Source organism: Rhipicephalus sanguineus, chromosome 5 (assembly GCF_013339695.2).
Source record: "Rhipicephalus sanguineus isolate Rsan-2018 chromosome 5, BIME_Rsan_1.4, whole genome shotgun sequence".
NCBI classification, from domain to species: domain Eukaryota; kingdom Metazoa; phylum Arthropoda; class Arachnida; order Ixodida; family Ixodidae; genus Rhipicephalus; species Rhipicephalus sanguineus.
In genome coordinates this window covers 196,983,264-197,003,028 of record NC_051180.1, presented here as the reverse complement: position 1 = coordinate 197,003,028, position 19,765 = coordinate 196,983,264, and the positions used below count along the sequence as shown (strand labels likewise).

The 19,765-nt window shown below is 49.2% G+C and overlaps 1 protein-coding gene across 4 annotated transcripts in view; it reads left to right on the top strand.

Moving 5' to 3' along the window:
* LOC119394558 (fasciclin-2) overlaps nt 1-19,765 on the top strand; it is a 365,260-nt gene that overhangs the window by 211,250 nt on the left and 134,245 nt on the right. For all 4 annotated transcript variants that reach the window (XR_007416144.1, XM_037661883.2, XM_037661881.2 and 1 more), the window contains exon 12: nt 11,751-11,943. Coding sequence is in view for 3 of the 4 variants with exons in the window: in XM_037661883.2 (XP_037517811.1) it covers nt 11,751-11,943 (193 nt within the window). In the remaining variant the exon portion in view is untranslated. The remainder of the gene's footprint in view (nt 1-11,750; nt 11,944-19,765) is intronic.

The window sequence follows — 19,765 nt, the reverse complement described above, 5'->3', positions numbered from 1 at the left end:
CGGTAGCGCGCAGTGGCCATGCCAAAGAGCATTTCACAACTATTACAGGGTTCGGTATACGCAGTGACCGACATAGGGACAGAATGGACAGTGTCTGCATTCCGCGATATACAGTCGATCCCGGATATATCGAACTCGGATATATCGAATTATTGGCTATATCGAACAGTTGAGAAATCCCCTTGAATTTCCCATGCAAAAGTATGGGGTTGGTGTGCACGTATATCGAACTCCCGCACAGCAAAACATCCGCTATATCGGACGCTGCCCCGTGCCAACGCCCAGAAAGTGCATTTTTCCTAACAACTCTTGATCATTTTTCGGCCGCGTTCTTATAAGTTCCAATCCCTCGTCGTGCGCAGGTGACGAAATTGCGTTGCTCTAGTTCGTTGCGCAGCGCTTCTCAGTTCACCGGTATATTTGACACGCGGTCCGCAGGTTTTAACGCACGAGCTAGTGTTTTTCAAAGAGGCTGATTGCCGAGGGCACCAAAATGAGAATTTGAAGTGACTTCGCAGTCTTGTTGTAATGTTTGCATTCCCTTCCTTGTCTCTTCGCGCATGATGGCATGCGGGCCCGCAAAGCATGGCCTTCGAGATCTGCAACCTCGTGGCGTATTTTTAGTGTTTTCGGTTTTAAAACGCTCATCTCAGAGGCTACGCTTTTTTTTCGCATTTCTTGCCAAAGTAGCAGCTGCAAAGCCACAAGTGCCATCGGTATCACCAACATGTCGACAGTGGAGAAATGTTTCTTCGTGCAGCCAGTGCAGCGTTGTCTCTTGCAGAATGTGTATTGTGTGTACTTCGCGCTTTGTTCTTGATAAATTGTCATTCGGGAGTCGAACTAAACATTGTCCCGCTCGTAGCGATAAAAATGATGATCGGTGCTTGAAACGACGTCAAGTAAAGCACCGCCGTGCACTGTTTCCTTACGGGCCTTGGTGCCAGGTGACAACTTCGGGCGCGTCATGACCGCCGACTACGGCGTACGGTGTGTGAGTGAATTTTGCGACTTAGCGTTTCTGGGCGCCGTATCGGACGGGAGCACAGCGAGTGACTTCATCGGTGCAGATAACGACGTAGCTGTTTCTGACGTTGCCGGTGCTGTGGAAATGGACCCGTGTGGTTTGAAGATGCCAGCCACCGCTGCCACCGCTAAACCCTTTACCGCGCTACAGAGCTCACATCAGCGTTCAGCGTCGATCACCGCTGTTGTGGCGGAAGGTGCTGAATTTACTTATTTGGAAAGCTTATATAATATTGACGATGACTTGATGGATTCACGGCACGCAAGAAGCAAGACAAGTTGACGGACTTTTTTCATGCGAGACAAAGTGCGCTAACTTGCAAAAGAAGTTCTCGCCTTGTTCTTTAGCATATGTGAGCGAATTGTCATGTTCGCGCTTTTTACGATTTCAGAAAACTGTGTCGAGGCCTGCAGTGCTTTAATTAAAGCCTTATACGCATATTTTGTATTTCGAATTATTGATATATCGAACTATTTCGCGATCCCCTTCGAGTTCAATATATCCGGGATCGACTGTATGTGTATGCGTCTGTACCGTGATCTGCTACTAAACGAAAACTGACACGCGGTACGGCCGCATGGAGCCAATCGTCTCCTGGGTGGTTGCATGCAGCGCATCGCCTTCTCGGCTCACGCAGTCACTGCCGGGCCGCTCGCTGTACCACATGCGCGCATTTGTCGTGGGACTTCTTCGTGCCCACTTCATTCCAGACCGTGCACAGATGCGGCGAGTGGCTTGTTTGGTTAATGCAGCGATGTTGAGCTTCCTCCGCGACGCTGCAGCAGTCCTGGCAGCGGACGGAGGTGCGTTGGGTGGTCACCTAATAAAAGCGTGCAATATGGTTAGAACAGCGCTACGCTTGCTGTACCGTACGCGGGCGTTTAGTGTGATAGCGTCACTGCAGCGAGGTTTTGCGGCGTCTGCGACCCGCAACGCTCAACTCCGCAACAGTGATCTGTTTTCGTTTCTACAAAGCGGTGCACGCTTGAACACACGGCCCCACACGAGGCGGCAGTGATCGGCGGCCCAGCACGTTGAGGTTGTCGCCAAGTAAAAGCGTGCAGTAGGCCTAAAGTAGCGCTGCGCTGCACGCGTGCCTGGGCAGATGGCTGAAGATACTTATTGTGATAAGGTTATCGGCTATAAGTCATGCTGGCGCGTTCGTCGGCCCCCGCCTCGCCTTCGTTCTTTCCCGATGCTTACCTGCAAAGGTGTCGCCACAATCGCGCGGAAGTCGGAATCAGTGATCGACCGATCTCCACATTTCTCGAAAAGACGGAAGTCGAGAATTTCAGCTGTGCAGTAAAATTTTATTGCACAAAAAGTTATTGCAGTACGCAGGGTACACACCAATCGGTAAGCATAGGGCGAACCACTGCGGCGCAGTCAGAATGCATTGGGCTCTATGGGACTCAGTCGGGGATTCGTCGCAACTACAGTCGACTCCCGATAATTCGAAGTCGCTTAATTGGAATTGTCGGTTAATTGGAAGTGGGGTGGGGGTCCCGTCAGTTTTGCATGCAATTCAACAGGAAGAAATGCTCGGTAATTGGAAGCTAGAGGTCTGAAATTTCGGTTAATTCGAAATTATTTTCAATCGAATTTCCGGAGGACATCATAATCTTTGTTAAATTTCCTATTTTTAAAGGGACCGACAACTGATTTTTCTCGACCCAGTTTTTTACGGCGCGTAGTTATTTTATAAGCAGTATTTTTCGATCTGAAAGGCTCCAAACACGCATGAAGGCTTGCTCCAGTAACGCTGAGAATTGATAGCGATGCCGCTAGCCCTTGTGAAAGCTGTCGTTGTTCTGTTTTCGCAGGAGTTACTGTAGCTATGCGCAGTGATTCCACTCCTGCGCCAAAGTGCGCCAAATTGTATTTACTGCGCCATCCTGATAATATCGACGAAATTTGCGCCAAACTGCGCCAAAGTCTCGGGCTTGGGGGCGTCTATCACCGGCAGTCGCACCGCCGGCGCGTCAGAACATGTGCAGCTCGATCTTGGGGCTGCCAATGAAGTCGCAGTCATGGACCAAGAATTATTCCGCTGAATAAATAGCGCTCGCGCGTGCGTTCCGAGTAAGCCACGATGCCATGCACGGTGCCGACGCAGCTTCTGTTCTGCAAGTCGGCTCGACAGCAAAACGTGCTCCCCGCAGAGGCTCGTGACGTCTAGGCCTATCGGTAGCGAGAAAGTGCGACGGCGATTCATCGGCGGACGTCGTCTGTTCCAGAAACGCTGCTGATAGCTCGTTTCAAGCGTCGCACGGCACGTAAGGAAAGCAATGTTCAGTAATAACTACATGCGTGCCGCTAAAATGCCTGTCACTTCTGTTTCCGGACATCGCGGAATGAAATCTGGGAACGCTCGCAGTAGATATATACGTCGGACACGCGTGTTTTTTGGCGAACACCTTCGCGAAATCGCGCTGTTGTGTCCCGAATGGCTTGATTTCATGCGCGACTGATGCGTGGTCGGAGGGTCACGCGCGTCATTTTGACGAAAGCGGCGCCATCTCAAAATCGCGCCGCTGCGTCTTCCCACTTGAAGTAGAAAAGAAAACGCCTCGCACGGCTCATCGCCCGCTCGTCCGACAAGTGGAGTTTAGGGTGCAGACGCGTGTTTGTTTGGTTTCTTCCAATGCCTCCAGACAGCGCTGACCTCCGCGCATTTCGAAGGAACTTTTGAAGCTGGCGTAGGCTTTTGACGAAAATGTAGCAACCTGGCAAACGCGGCGCGTAAACGCCGCTGCTGAAAAACGTTCATTACCAAAAATGTAGCTATTCAGAACATCTGTTATCTTTTTTTCCTGAGTCATTACAGCTGTGACCTTTTAATGATACCACATATGTGTGTGTGCGTGTGTGTGTGTGTGTGTGTGTGTGTGTGTGTGTGTGTGTATATCAGTTGTGTTATGTGTGGTTGGTTCATTAGTATTGAATGTTTTTTAGGGGTGTGCGAATAGTGAATTTTGGAGCCGAATCGAATACGAATCGAATAGTGATGACACCGAATCGAATACGAATCGAATAGTGATGACACCGAATCGAATACGAATACTAATCGAATACTTTTCGAATAGTTTTCGAATAGTAAGACAACCATTCTCAAAATGGTCCTAGAACTCCGCAGCGCTTTTTTTTTTCTTTTTTTGAAAGAAATATTCACGAACTTTCACCAAAGAGTGTTGCGCTTACTTTTAACAGACTCAAAATACCACAGTTATGAAATCTGAGGTAAGCTCGTATACAGCAGCGACCACAACCTTCGAAATATTTTCGTACTGTAGGTTGAAATAAAGCAGCGACTGCAGATGCTTTGTCGCCTGCTTTTAAATAAAACTGAGACATAAAATCTAAACAATTTTGAACCGAAGACTACGCATACAGCTAAGGCGGTAATGAAACACATAAACCTGCTATCGCAACCTGGTCCTCGGCATGTAGACATCGGTGTTGAAAGCTGTATCTGCAAGAACAATTTACGCAAACACAACCCTTGCATCTATTGCTATTCATGAAGCTGAATGCAGATGCACCTTCAGTTCTTACAAGATGACGACAGGAACTGATTGATGCGATGCAGAGGCAGCATAGTAAAAACTGAGCGAGTATGGAGCTTTCATAAAAAAAAACGCCTTCATCCGGTAATCAATATAGCGTCGGTAGTTTCGTAAAAGCTTGGGCTGCATGCATACTGGTAATTTAGCGATTAAAAGAAGAAAAATGGCCTTTAACTATTCCAAAGTATAATTGTTTTGGGGTTCTCCCGTCGGCGCTAATTATTCGAAAACTATTCGAAAAATATTTGGTATTTCGAGTATGTACTATTCGATTCGAGTACCGAATCGAATAGAATGCTATTCGATTCGTTATTCGAAATTTTCGAATATTCGCACACCCCTAATGTTTTCTAAAATTGTCGGAATTTCTCTTGTTTACCAGAAATAAAAAGAATTAAACAACAATGATGTTTGACCCTAGAATTCTGCTCCAAAACTAACTTGCATTGCTCCAAAACACACATTTTGGTGCTCCAAAGCTGCTCCAAAACAGCATTATTCCTGCTCCCTGAGCTGCTCCAAAACACTCAAGTCCGCTTCCACCCCTGCTCGCACTACTGACACCCTCAAAGGGGACACTTGGGGTCCCCCTACTTCCCTCACGTGACCACGCTGCAACAAGTTATGATAACGCCGCAGTAAAGGTTACCAAAAGTGTCCACTACTGGCGCTACCATCGAATCATTTCGGAACTATGCTGAGTATAGTGGCAGACATCGCGGCACAGCGGACGGACGACTCATGCAGCTTTTGTAGATGCTTGTGCGTACATTTGCTCAGCAATCCGTTAGCGAAAACCGTCACAGCTACATATGGGACGCGGTACCTCTTCAGCATAGAGCCGAGTGTCCCTTGTTATTGTGTGCAGCGCGTTGCCTGCTAAGCTCACCCAGTTAAGTGCTGGGACGTTCGCTGTAACGTACGCGTGCGTTGGTCCATGCACAGCGTGATTTCTCCGCGCTCGGAAAGCACCGGACCGAGCAAAAGTGCGCCGAGTACGTTCTCAGGCCAATGCGATGACGGCGAGCTGCTTTTATTTCTGCAAGCGACACGCACTTAATTGAAGCGGTCCCGCACAAGGGTGCGGCAGCGAAAGGCGTGTTTGGGTGGTCACCTGTTTTAAAAGCGTGCAGTACACTTACACCAGCAGCAACAGTGCTAAGCCACACGCACTGCCGAGCAGGCAGTTCATGATCGTTGATAGGTTTGCCGTGTAGAAGTGCCACGGCGTGTTCGTCGATAGCTGTCGCCACGCCCCCTTGTATTTCCTATGCTTATCCGTGTGGGCATCACCGCACTTGCCCCGAAGTCGTAGCAATCACTAGTTGACCGTTCATGCGCTTACCGTACGGGTGCAAAATTGGAAGTTCTTTTCAGCAATACATACATACCACTGAATATTCGATAAGATTGAATATTCGAGTCCCTTCGAATATTCGAAACTTGTCGAATACATGGTTGTCAAATCGAATACAAATAAGTAGAACCTCGTTGATACGTTCCCGCTTGATACGATTTCCCGGCTCCTACGCTCGAAATCGCGAAAATTAAAAATAACCCAATACAGCTGTGTGTAATATGTTCCGGTTAATACGTTCCCGGAAAATACGATTATTCGGCAGCAACGTTCAGCACCGCGGAAAACTAGGGTCGTAAAAGGCCCTCTCAGCGACGGCAGCTTCTCCGCAGTGCCTTTCCCCCCTCCGTGCTTTCTCTGATTTGCTTCTCTTCCGAATTGCTCGATCGCCGCTCTCTGTCACCCACGCGGCGACGCGGCAAGCCGTCACAATCTTCGAACGGCTTGCCGCGGAAACACACACGCCGCTGCCGCATCGCCACCGCTGCACAACACGCCGCGACCCGTAATGGCCGATAATTTCCCGCACACTTTTCTCCCGGAGCGCAATCGTTTTTGGGTTGCTCCGCCCGGCGCAATTCCAGTCGGCGTTCGTATTTCTCTGGCTGGGCAGTTCTGCCTACCAGCGGGTCGTCAGAAGCTGACAGAAAAGATTTGTTCTGGAAGATATCTAGGAGGTTTCTGGTTATCAGACGCCAAAAACGAGACGATGTGCGCTCGCCGCCATCTTTGTGAGGACTCGACAGATCGCAGTGCGGGCGCTTGGGGACTTCACCTTCGGTTGCCATTACACCGGGCGTTATCTTTTAAAGCCCGTTTCGCCGTGCGAGATGGTGCGATTACTAGTGTCGGCGAACATACCAGCGCATGTCTTAGTTAAGACAGAACGCAAACTGATCAGTGCGAGTGTGCGACGTAGTATGCGATAGCCGCGAACAGCTGTCGCTTTCGGGGACGCTTATCACTCTCACGAGATATCGCATATCGTGTTGTACCGCGATTGTTACGTGCACTGCGAAGAGTTGAGCTTGTTAAGCCTTTAGAGGGGCGGCAGTTTTCTTCACGGACGGGGCGAGTCACGCGTGATCTTTCGAACGTACGTGATCGTATCCCAAATGCGTATGTTCGAGAATACCACTTCTGCTCTTCGGCAAACCTAGCCCCATATTTCCAAGTGACAATGCAGAAAGAACCGACGCTCATGCGGCGCAAAGTTTCGTCTGCTGACATGGCGGTAGCGTTTCTTTACGTTTACGCTGGTTGTCTCACAGTTCGATTTTGCAATATTCGGGTTGTCTCGGGATTTCAATACACGTGACCACGACGTTATTTTCGGTCAGGATCGGAACTAGCTGGCTGACCTCTGGCGGCCAGCGAGATGCCAGGAGTTCGAAAATCGATGAGTCCCTCCATGTTTTTTGAGAAATAAATGTTTTTTGCTCTTGCACCTCAATATGGGCTTGTCAGCCTCAATTTTTACTGGATTCGGATCGTACGTTTTCCCGGATCATACGTTTATTTTCCGCGTTTTTTTTCAGAAACGTATCAACGAGGTTCTACTGTATTGTAAATGTAATAGTCGACTGATATTCGAAACTTTTGAATATTCGCACACCTCTAGGCAAAATGTAGTGTCTGTTGGCAGCAAGTGGCCCTTTCTTAATCTTGGCAGGCTTCACCACATGACAGCAATGTATTGCAGAAAAGCTGACTTTAACACCTTTCTGCCGCGCGATATACAGTGCAGAAACTAAATAGACCTTTTTCAAGCACATGAGCGCCACCAACGGGCACTCAAGCACTCATGGGAAATGTGTGTACGCAGCAGCAGCAGCCGCCGCGACGAGCGCGCGGGCCTCGCGCTGTAGCTTTCCGCTTGCACCGTGCCAGGACTTCTTAGACACAGTGAATTTGGCAAGGTGAAACATTTTACTGTGCAATTCAATCACGAACTTCAGTGTTTAGCTGCGACGGCCTCTCTATGATTTCCATCTGTCCCACTGTTGGACCAGTTGAGCGGCTCAAAAGCGTCACCTCTTATTTTTTTTTCTTTTTGCGCAAGTGCGCCTTACGGTATAAATGAAAAAAAAGACAACTCTGTTGCCTATGAAGTGCAGGAGCAGTCTATGATTTGCGGATGCATTTGGAATCAACGTCCATAGACACTGTCAACGAGTACAGTGTGAGGTTCTGATATTTAAAGAGTACACTAGAAAGCGTAGTCGGCATTCGGGGAAATGAGATACATACATTCATTGCGTCGCTTGTACCATATATATAAGAAACGATAAGTGCCTACTGACCTTCGTTGGTGCTATAACTACAAGTTGGAATAATACTTAGAGGAGGAAATAACTTTATTCCGAGTCCTGCGAGTTGTTGGGGCGGGCGTATGGCCCCGCCTAGGAGACGGCCAGGAGTCCTTGAACCCTGGCGGCTTCCTCGGCCCGCTGGACGGCCCAGAGCTGATCCTCGAGGGCGGAGCTGAGCAGCGCGGCTTCCCAGCGTGCGCGAAGGCTGTCACTAGAGGCCGCGTTCTCGGTATTGTGACCAATCCCTCGGCATTCCCATAACATATGCTCCAGAGTGGCTCTGGATTCACATTGTTTACATTGGTCCGTTTTGTATATATCCAGATATATGATATGCGAGAGCGCGGGACATAATACTTAGAGTGAAAAAAGAAAGGAGCAGTACATGGAAGGAAATGCATGAACCAGCACTAGCACACAACTGAAAGTTTATTGCACGTGTGAAAAAAAGTATATATACAAAAATGGGAGTGCGTCGCGTGTGTCATAAAGAGGCACAAAAAGTCAAGGCGCGGGCTTATAGCCGACTGACAAAGTTGAATTCCTTGTCTTGTAACGACTGAGAAGGTTGACTGACACAAAGTGTGGCGTTATTTGTGACATGATATGCGTCTGAAATTTCTCGCGTTGTCTGATTAGGTTGTTGGTGCAAAATTACTGTGCTTTCGAAGATGGCATTACATTTTCATGACTGACATAGCGATGCGACATGAGATGGCTCCATTCAACGAATTTCGATGCTGGCTGAGGCGCGTATTAATGCATCGACCAGTCTCTCCGATGTACATGTGGACACAAGGAGAAATTCGCGGTTAACTCCTACACAATTTACAAAACAAATGGCATGCCTCTGACTGCATTTTTTCTTTGCCCACCGCAGACCCCTGCGACCTTAACGCGACTAAGCTTATTTGGGGCGGCAAACACAACCTTCACCCCCGCATTACTTCCCTACGTTCTTCAGGCCATGCGACTTCTTATACATATGTGGAATAACTGCAGTATTTCTAGTTTCTTCATTATTTACGGATGGATTACGTCCGTGTTAATCTTTCTTTGCCATGCGAACAGATTTTCGCAAACCGATACAACGATACGTAGGATATCCCGCCTCTTTGATCACTTTGCAGCTGGAAACTACTGCTCATCTTATGTGCGCAAGTTTTTTTTCCAATGCCGTGCGTAATCATGACATCACAATTCCTCGTTTAACACATTCAAAGGCGCTTACGCGAAATTAAACACCGATTTCGCTGAACGCGGGCTATAGTGCCCGCAAACATGCTCCGCAGTGAAACTTAAAAGCATGTATCAAGAAACTGCAAATTATCAGAGCAGGGCATCTCGCAAGTGAATTCTAGTCCCATCCCTTTTTCTTTAAACATGTTTAGAATGTGCTCACTTCTTTGTACAGCGCGTGGCTTGTCAATTGAAATCAAATAATCATCTGTATACCTGAACACTGTAACACCTCTCTACAAATTGGTTAAACCCGATCACGAGCCACTATGGCATGGCTTGTGAACAAGTAATCATTGAATAAATACGAATTCGGTGTTCCAGCTCACATTGCTCACGATAGCACGTTTTTACTGCATGTATCGGCACGTGATAACTTGCATGCCGCATAGCTACTACATCCGGTATACATCCGCTTGGTAATATCTACACTGACTGCACCACTCCTTTCGCATTTCATGCGTAGAGGTACATGCAGGTGCGTTCAGATGTGTAGTATTTAGGATTTAAGAATAGTGAACCAGCGGCAACGCATTTTTTTCGTTTGGTGCTCCCACGGCACCAGTGAGCGACGGAACAGCCGGCGGGCTCGCCGTACACACTTTTCCTATAGTGCTTTGCATGCCCGCGGTGGGTTCTGGGATTGCTTGAAAAAGGTCTATTAAACGTTGTGCATGCGACACTTCGTTTGCTTGAAGACACTAGCTATGTCCAACGATGCCTAAATGATCTGCTGTATGGTGCCATGCGCTGCAGTACGACACGTAAAAATGTCGCTTGTCTATTTAAGTGTTATTGCAAGCTCCTCACTAAGATAAGACGGTGTGTTGAACAGTAAATGAACCTTTGGTTTGGGCCAGTTGGTTCATCGTTGAAAACGAGTAGCGCAAAGAACGAGAACTTCACTGTCCTCGTTCTTTGTGCTACACGTTAATGTTAAATCGCAAAGGCCCCACGCAAACTCATTGGCAGTGCTATTTTGATTAGAGGCAGCACCCAAGGCACCCTTGCCCCCTTTAAATTGTTGGGGGGCACCCCGTGGCCCTTTGAACTGGGGTTCAAGGCCAGAAGAATTTAGAACCTCTGTCCTCTGTTATCACTATGTTCTTGTCACAGTTGTAGGCCGTTTTTCGAAAGATTTATAGCCATGCCCATACGATCGGCAGGTGTGTGAATGGTCACATTAAGACGTGCTGATGCTGCAAGGAGCAATTGACCATCGCATTGCGGTGAAGCATGTCTGCTCCTCCAGACATTTCATCTGACTGCAAGGCGTACCGTTTTTTTTTTTTCTTTATTTTTTCCCTCTGTCAGCTTCTGTCTTGATCCACCAATGCACGACATTCGCCCATCGACATCGTTGCCTTTCTGCAGCACTTACTTATTAGTCTGTTCTATCGCACTCGAAGCAGTCAGCGGAGAAACACCGTGGGTGCATGTGGAAGCTGCACTTCTCCAACAACAAGCCGTCACACGTTAACAAGAAGCGAAAGGCAAAGAACGTAATTGTGTGTAAGACAACTCCCCGATGCTAGCACGGCCAGTGTTTTTTGCTGGTATCGAGACACCTTCACGATAGCGTGCCGGTGTACACTCTCAGAGGCCATGCTTTAACTGCATCGTAGCTGAATTGTTCTGTATCGGCTCTGGTAAATGTCCCGCCGCATTACTTCACTTCACCGCTCACAGACGGCAGCGGCATCCCATCCCGCCTAGCCCCGCCAACAGAGAGCACCGTGCAAGAGAGAATGTGTGAGAGAGATAAGGTGCGTTTGTGGAGTGACGGGCATCTGCCTCAGCAGCTTGGTGAGTGGAGCGCCAGGCGCTTATCGTCGTGGCCAAGAAGTATGTTTGATCCCCAACAGGGGAACTTTTTCTGATAGTTTTTCTTTCTCGTCTATTGGCGTCCATTTTATCGACGTCATGTTTGAGATGGAAATGCGTCACTAAAGTCTTGGTGGACCCCGGCAGAAAACACTGTTGTGTTAAAAATTTGAAACGCGCATTATGATGATGAGTCTCAGTGCCACTGCCTCGCGGGTCTCTCACAAACTGCCAATGTGCGGATGCTGTGTGCAATGGCTTCATTAATTCCGAAATGCAAATTTTCTTGTCTAAATCGATAGATATGTTGATGGAGGTAGAGCTTCATGGAATATAATTCTTTCTGACCATTTGTGCAACCTTCAAACGCCCTTTGTGGGTTTCACGACCAGTTGATTGATGGAGCTGTGTTCCATCCAATACAGGTGGACAAGCGGCCAGGCAACAACTTTGTGCGTGCTGAGGAACCCAAGGTGATCCAGGTGGCCGAGTGGCACAATGTTCCTCGGGTGGAACTGCAAGGCCTCAGTCCCGAAAGTTACTACCGGGCCGAAATCGAGGCCTACAACGACATCGGCTACAGCGAGCCTGAGAGCTTGGTCTTTCACACTGCCAGAGGTAAAAAGTTCATTCATTCAATGCAATGTGATGCCTTGGAAAAGGCTGCTTCCACTTACAATAACAGAAAGCCGAGCTAGTTGGTAAGGATTCGTGTTAAAGGACGGGGCGTGCAAACATGGATGCAAGAGAGAAGTCAGGACAGCACAAACGGCAACTAACAACTGAAAAGGCACACAGCAGCGGAAAAGAAAGTAGGTACAAAAGTTTATCTGCACGTGCCCAGGCAAGTGGACATATCCGTCTGGCACGCATGGGGGTGCCAAAAGACAATTGCTAAGTGGAGGCTCACCGTCTAGGCTATCTTTGCATTGTCGAGAATGGAAATGCACGCCGAAATTCTATGAATGTGCACTTTTATGCACACAGGAATGAAGAAGCCCATCTAATGGTTGAGGCCTGACATACCGATAATAGTGGCGGCGCGCGCATGAGTCAACCGTCAATAAACTTGCATAAAGGAGAAATCTCACATAGACCCCCACGCGTGCCGGATTGATGGGTATCTCCTCTTGCTTGGGCATGCACGGATAAGTTTCTGTGTCTTCAGCCGCTGTACGCCTTTTTCAGTTGTTTGTTGTGGTGGCTCCACCCTGTCTTTTAACATACCGTATTTATTCGAAAATAGGTCGGGCACGAATATAGGTCGACCCCTACTTATAGCACTCTACGAGAAATAAAAAAAAATATTCGAAAATAGGTCGACCCATGTTTTTTTTTTTAGAAACAGGAAAATTGAAACATAGCACACCTTTATTTACAATTAACTTAGCGCCCTAGTCGCTGCCGGGAGTGTCATGTTCGTCAGATGTGCAAGGAAGGTTGTCGGATTCTTCGCAGGCATCCTCGGCATCCCAAATGACGTCGACTTCGCTGCCATCGATTGCGTTGGAAATGCAGCACTTTTTAAAGCCAGTCACGATAATTTCCGCTGGCAAGTCTTTCCGCGCGTCCTTCACCCACGTCGCAACTTCATTGAGGGAAGCCCTTCTCGCGGCGTCCCGTCGGTGTCATTGCAGCATCCTCCTTCAAGCCACTCTTTGTAACTCTTCGCCACCCGGTCCTTAATGTAGCCGGGACGTCATACCTAGCGGTATGACGACCAGGTCTGTTGGCCTTCTGCAGGGCCTCCTTGACGCCCGGAGCCTCAGTTCTTTTTCAAGAGCGTCATGCCTGCCAGTTGCTGGGCCGCGAAAAGCACGACGACATCCATTGCACGCGAACAGTCGGTCCCGCTGCTTCCGCCAACCCCTAATCAACTTTTACGTCGAACTCACGCTGAGCGGCACAATTGCTGGAATTCTCGGCAAAAAGTATCACTTGACGCTTGAAGTCAGCTGTGTAGCGCTACCGACGTGACACCTTCGCAACCGCGCATTTGCAAATGCGAACCGTCACGTCAGATCAAACAACAAACAAAGAGTGAGGCAGTGAGGCCTTAGGCCAGTGCCAGTGCGCCTGCGCGTCGGCAGGCAGCACGGCTAGGGGGCTAGGGACTTCACGGCCTACCTAGGGAAATCACGGGTTCCAGCGCAAACATGGCGGAGCGGCTGCATTTCGCGGGGGCTTTGAAAAGGCGGTGTGCAGCTATTGCACAAATAACTCTTTTTTTTCTTAATTACTTAGTCGGAAAAAGCGAACGGGTACGGTTTTTATACCAGATTTTATGGTATATAATGTGCGTATGTAGCAGGAACTGCTTGAAGAACAGCAGGCGCGGCAGTTGAACGGCATAGGTGCGGTGCTTTTGGTCGCTTTGATCGCGAATATAGGTCGAGATTCTTTGGTCACGAATATAGGTCGATAGCTGATTATGGGCAACATTTTTGGAGAAAAAAGGTCGACCTATATTCGAATAAATACGGTATTTCCACTGTATTGTGCTCTCCTGCGAAGCTTCCCTGCTCTAACACAGTAGCACTGAACTAACATAGCATTATTTAAATAAGCCTATTATATGGGTGCCTATGCTTGTTTGAGAAGAATGAGCCACCTTGAACATATCTGTGATGGTCAGGGGCATCCTAGGAGGTCACTTTGTACTACCCATTTATGTTCTAGCATAATGTTGATGGGCCATGGAGCAGCTGAACTACCCCTTGCTTCAGTGCCTTGGCTATAGATTGCCATTCTCATACCTGCCAAGTGTCCCGGATTACCCGGGAGACTTCAAGATTTTAATTATTTCTTCCGTATGTACAGGTACAGCGAAAGCTCAGTAATTCACACCTCGTTAATTCGAAATTTTGGATAATTCGAAATGGTCGCCGCAGTCCGGTCCGCAGCGCATAGGAGACCACGTGTAAAATGGCTCGTTAATTGAACAGAAATTGCCGCCTCTACGGATAATTCGAAGCGCGCGCCACCGAGCGTTATCGTCGTCAAACACCAGTGGAAGCTTTTACGGCCGAACGATAGGTGGCACAACTGGTTTTTTTCGAGCTTTGATGCTCGGTGCTTCAGGTGGCCTTCGAGCAAAGGGCGAGCAAAGTATGGCCTCTGAAATCACGGGAGCAATTTTGTTTCGTCGCCCTCCCGCTATCTCAGCGCCTGGCACCACTTGTTATACGCGGGACGCTGAGGCAGCGGAGTGGCGGATAGTCCTAGGCCGCACCTGGCGGCGTCACTTTGTTCTTCAAGTACGTTGTTTGTTCACGTCGTCAAAGCCGTCTTATTCCGCATCAAAGTTGCAAGATGCCGCGGGGCAAGTACTGTGCGAAAACTGTCAAGGAGAAGGTGGAGATTTTGTGAGAGGTAGACCAAGGGAAGTGGAGCAAATATGAAATTGCAAGGAAGCACAGCATACCTCCGAGCACGTTGTCAACATACAGTAAACCTTCGTTAACTCGAACTCTCATATCTCGAAATCTCGGTTAAGTCGAAACTTTTTTTCGTCGAAGTCGAAACCTCCCATAGGTGTTATGTATTTGCCCCCTCTTATCTCGAAACGTTTTCCGGAGGGAACAGCGGATATCTCGAAATCTTGACCGGAAGGGCAGAAGGCAAAGTCTACTCCCAACAGGAAACAAGGGCTCCGTGCGAACGCTTAGCTCTTACTATACGTGCCGAACGCGGTCGTGAAGGGCGAATTTGAAATTCCCGCGGACGCAGCCGTTTCCTATAAGCCTTGTCAAGCAACTGTGGGGTTGATCACGTGTGCACACCTGCGCGCAACTTATGCGCGGTGGGCAGCGTGTGCAGCGTGCGCCCGTCAGTACGCAACCTAGCCCTTGCATGTGCGAGCTGGTATTCTTTGTTTTCCTTGCGATCTGCGCACGGCGCATCTTGAGTTCAGTTTTGCTGAGTAGTGAGTGGTGTGTGCAACAAACGCTTCCGAATATCGACCAAGATGTCCCGCCCAAAGCAGTGCAAATCTCTGACGTTGGAGAGAAAAGTCGCGCGAATCAAAAAAGTTGAAAAAGCAGGTCGAAGCAAGTCGTGCATCGCCAAAGAATTCGGCATCCCTTTGTCAAGCCTCTTGACAGTGCTTAAGAACAACCAAAAGGTGTTGGAAGGCTTCAAGCAAAGCTTCTCGAGCAAGCGGAAGTGCATTCGAGCGTCCAAATTCCCGGACGTCGAAGCAGCACTTCTGTTGTGGCTCTAAAATGTTCGAGCAGCCAATCTTCCCGTGACAACCCAAACGAGGATGGAAAAAGCAGACGCTTTGGCACTGCAGATGGGTCACGCGGACTTCAGCTGCAGCAATGGCTGGTTCGAGCGGTTTAAGGAGCGAAATAATGTGTCATCGAAGCCTATCCACGGTGAAAGCGGTATTGTCAACGAACAGGCTGCAGACGCATGGCGCAACCTACGCCTCGCCGAGCTTTAAGGGGGGAGGCTACATTCGAAGGGCATTTTTTTTGTTTGTTGAGATATCTTGATGAAATTTTCAGGATAAATTAATAGCAAAGCCATTTGATTAACCACAAAGTTTTATGCAGCTATGTTAACTGGTTCCCAAGTTACAGCCATGTGTCAAAGTAGTCCACATCGGTCTATTAGTCAGAGCCTGGAGAAGTTGGAAAATGTGCTAGCACTGTAAAATTCACTATGAAGTTTCCTGGATGGGTACTTTAGGGCAAGACAAAGCCCTTTTTTTAAATTTCTTTGCTAAAAAATGTTAGCAGAGCACTGAATCTAGTGTTGCTCATTAGGCTTTCATCAATGACATGTTAGTTATTACAAATTACTGACGCTATATATTGAAAAAACCGCTTTGTCTTGCCCTGGGAAATTTATTCAGGTGCATATTAAAAAAAGAAACTGATGGAAATCGGATGAATGGTACCAGAGATGTCTCTCGGCTAAGCAGCATCACCATCCAAAAATGTCATTTCGAGATATTAGGCTTCGAAAGTTTCGATCACATATCTGGTCTGAAATGACCCTGTAGATTAAAGAAGATGCGTTTTTATTGATTTCTATCCTTTGCCACCTTTCCTGGCTTTTCTTTTTTTTTTTTTCGTACGAGTCGGGGTTGCGATCGCCGAGGTTTATTCGAGACTCCAAGCTCATGTCAACTATGCATTCACGTACCGCTGGTGCACGCTGGAGATACGAGCGCTGACACCGTCGATGCAATCGTGTTTACCGATACAGAGGTTGCTTCGCTGTGAAAAGGGCCGTCATAATCGTTGTTGGAGGTGCGCTTGATCACGGTAACAAAGTTAATATAAAGATTCAGCACACGAACCCACCGAACGCATGTACCACGACTACCGGCGTGTCCGATAACACAACGATCGCAGGCACATGACACTTCTCAATCGGCGGGCAGAATGCGATATCGTAAACTCGGTGTAGAGTTCAGAAAGTGCCGCGAGCGATAACGAAATGCGAAGCGGTACACGCAAAGGCTGGCTGCACGATGGCGACGACGGCAGCAAAGAACGAAGCTAACACTAGTTGCAACGGACGACGCACGGAGCAAGCCCCGGAGAAGGCCATCACGTCATCGCGCGTGGCAGCCAATAGCAGCCGCGCGTTTCCCCACTCTCTCGAGGAGCGCGCGCTTAGACCAATCGCAGCTGCGTGTCGGGCGCGGGAAACTCGAAAACCCCTGCAAGCCCCCCAGTCATAAGCGACTCATGCTTCGGCCGCGCCACCACCCCTACCGCCGAGGGCGGTAAAGAAATGCGCAGGAATTCACGAACAAAACAAAACCAAGATGGCGCCGATCGGTTGAACGGCGCGGGAACGGTGCTCACTCGAAGTTGGGTTTGTTTCGGCACTTGTTTGGCCGGCGCAGCAGCTGCTGCTGCTCGTTATTGCCTGATTTGACGTACATTTACGATGTTTTAGGCGTTCATAATTACAGGAAAGGTCGTTTGTGATATGTACAGCCCAAATATACGGTTTTTCAAGAACCGAGTTTTTCGTGATTTTTCGATTTTCAAAGGGCGCGTCCCCCCTTAAAAGGAGTACGCGGACAATTCAACGCGGAAATTTGGGCTAGTTGGTGGGTGTGGAACTTGTGCATCTTATAAATAAACCCTCAGTTGATGTCTAGCGCCCGTCCTGTCTACGTGTGCCTTTCTATTGTGTTCGTTCCACTGCGCTGCTAAGATGCACAAGTTCTACGCGGACAAGGACATTTTTAACCTCAACGAAGCCGCTCTCTTTTACAAGATGCTGCCTAACCGCACATACACACCAAAAGGCGAAGTGTGCTCAGGCGCGAAGCAACGAAAAGACAGGATAACCATTCTTTTTGGTGCCAACGCTACCGGCGATGAAAAGCTGCCCCTCCTCATCATTGGCAAGTCGCTGAATCCCAGGCGTTTCTGAAATGCACGGTTCCCGAGGGATGTGACCTACCGCGCAAATAAAACGGCCTGGATGACGGCAGTGCTTTTTGAAGAGCATGTCCATGCACTTGACCGGAAGTTGGCAAAGGATGGTCGGAAAGTGTTGTTTGTTGTGGATAACTGCCCCGGTCACGGAAAAATCGACAACTTAGTGGCTGTTACGCTGGAGTTCCTGCCGGCGAACATGATGTCCGTTCTCGAGCCAATGGATCGGAGTCATTGAGATAAGGCTGTGTCGTTGCATTACGTTGATCTGGTTGGTTGCGCAGCGCTTGTGAGTGCACTGGCTTGTTTGATACGCGATCTGTTTGTTTGAACGCACGGGCATAGTGTTTTTCAAAGGGGCCGATTTCCGAAGGCACCAAAATGAGATGAATGCGGAAATACTCGGCAGACTCGTCGCAATGTTCGCATTCCCTTTGCTGTTTGTTCGCACACGATGGCATGCGGGCCCGAAAAGCGTGGCCTTCGAGATCCGCACCATCGTGACATATTTTCGGCATTTTCGGTTATAAAACGCACATCTCGGAGGCTACACTTTTTCTTGCTTTTCGCGCCAAAGCAGCGGATGCTTGCTACAAGTGCCATCGCCATCGCCAAGATGTGGACGCTGGGGACTAGTTCCTTTGAGGATTCGTGTACTTTGTGGTGGGAGGGTTCGAGCCGAGGCAGCCGAGGAGGCAGGCTGAAGCCCGAGGGCCGCGGAGTAAAACACACGCTCCGAGTCCCCAGCAGAAGTGCCCCTATTTATTGGCAGTACACTCTTTATCTACTACATCGTATAGAGGGTGCCTCATATTTGGCTTGGCACTCGTGCCCTCTACATCCCCCTCTTTGGGAAAGTAATGGAAAGCAACCCGTCACTCTCAGGTATGCAACGTAATAACAAATGTCTCATGGCACGCTCTACAAGTTCAGCCGCACCGGTGACCTAACACGTCCAGACTGAGTGCGCAAAACCGAACCAGGCGGTCTTGAGGGAGTAGCTGGGGAAACCGGTGACGATGCAACTGGTAGAGGAGTAAGTGCCCTGGGAGTTGGACTGCTGCACACAGGCTGTGGGTGAGTTGGAGTCTGTGGTAGGCTTTCGGATCCCGGTGTCCGTGGACTGGAGCTGCCGAGGTCTAGACCACCTGATGACTGAGACTGCCGTGGAACCAGATGTCTCCGTTTGCGGAGAACAGCTGCATCCATCTGGACCACATAGGAGCGTGGACGCTGCGCTGGGCTGAGAACAGTGCCAGCACGATCTGTGTTGCGAATCCACACTCTCTCTCTCTCTCCCCCAGGGGCCGCAAATCTTGCGCAGCATGTCGACGTCGTTGGGAAGTGTCACGCCGGTGGAAGTCGACAGCTTTAGGCGGTTCTGGAAGCAACGCGGCCGTTGGGACTGGCAGGCGAGTCCTGAGGCTGCGCCCCATGAGCAGCTGAGCAGGGCTGTACCCAGTCAGGCCAGGTGTATTGCGGTATGCCAAGAGGACCAAACGCCAGTCCGGAGACTTCTTGAAGAGTTCCTTAACCGTCCGCACCATACGCTCGACTTCCCCATTAGACTGTGGGTACCTGGGATTGCTGGTGAGGTGGGAGAAGCCGTAGCTCTGGGAGAAGACGAAAATTGAGGCCCATTATCGCTGAAGAGGGTCTCTGGGATCCCATGCCTTGCGAAGACACTTTTGATGATGGAGATCACCTGCTGTAGACGTCGTCGAGCGAAGGGACAGCACTTCTGGGTACCTCGAGTAGTAATCTACGAGGAGAAGGTAGTCGGCTCCTTCGTGATGAAAGATGTCCACCCCAACTCGCACCCAGGGACGGCTAGGCGTCACAGTAGGCAGCAGGGGCTCTGCTCGCTGGACCCGCGTTGTCGCACAGTTGGGACAGTTCTCCACCATGGTCTTGATCTGGCTCCCCATGGTCGGCCACCAGACGGCTCCCCTGGTGATGGCACGGCAGCGGTTCACTCCGAGGTGTCCGTCATGGATGAGGGAGAGGACGTGCTTCCGCAGAGAAGCAGG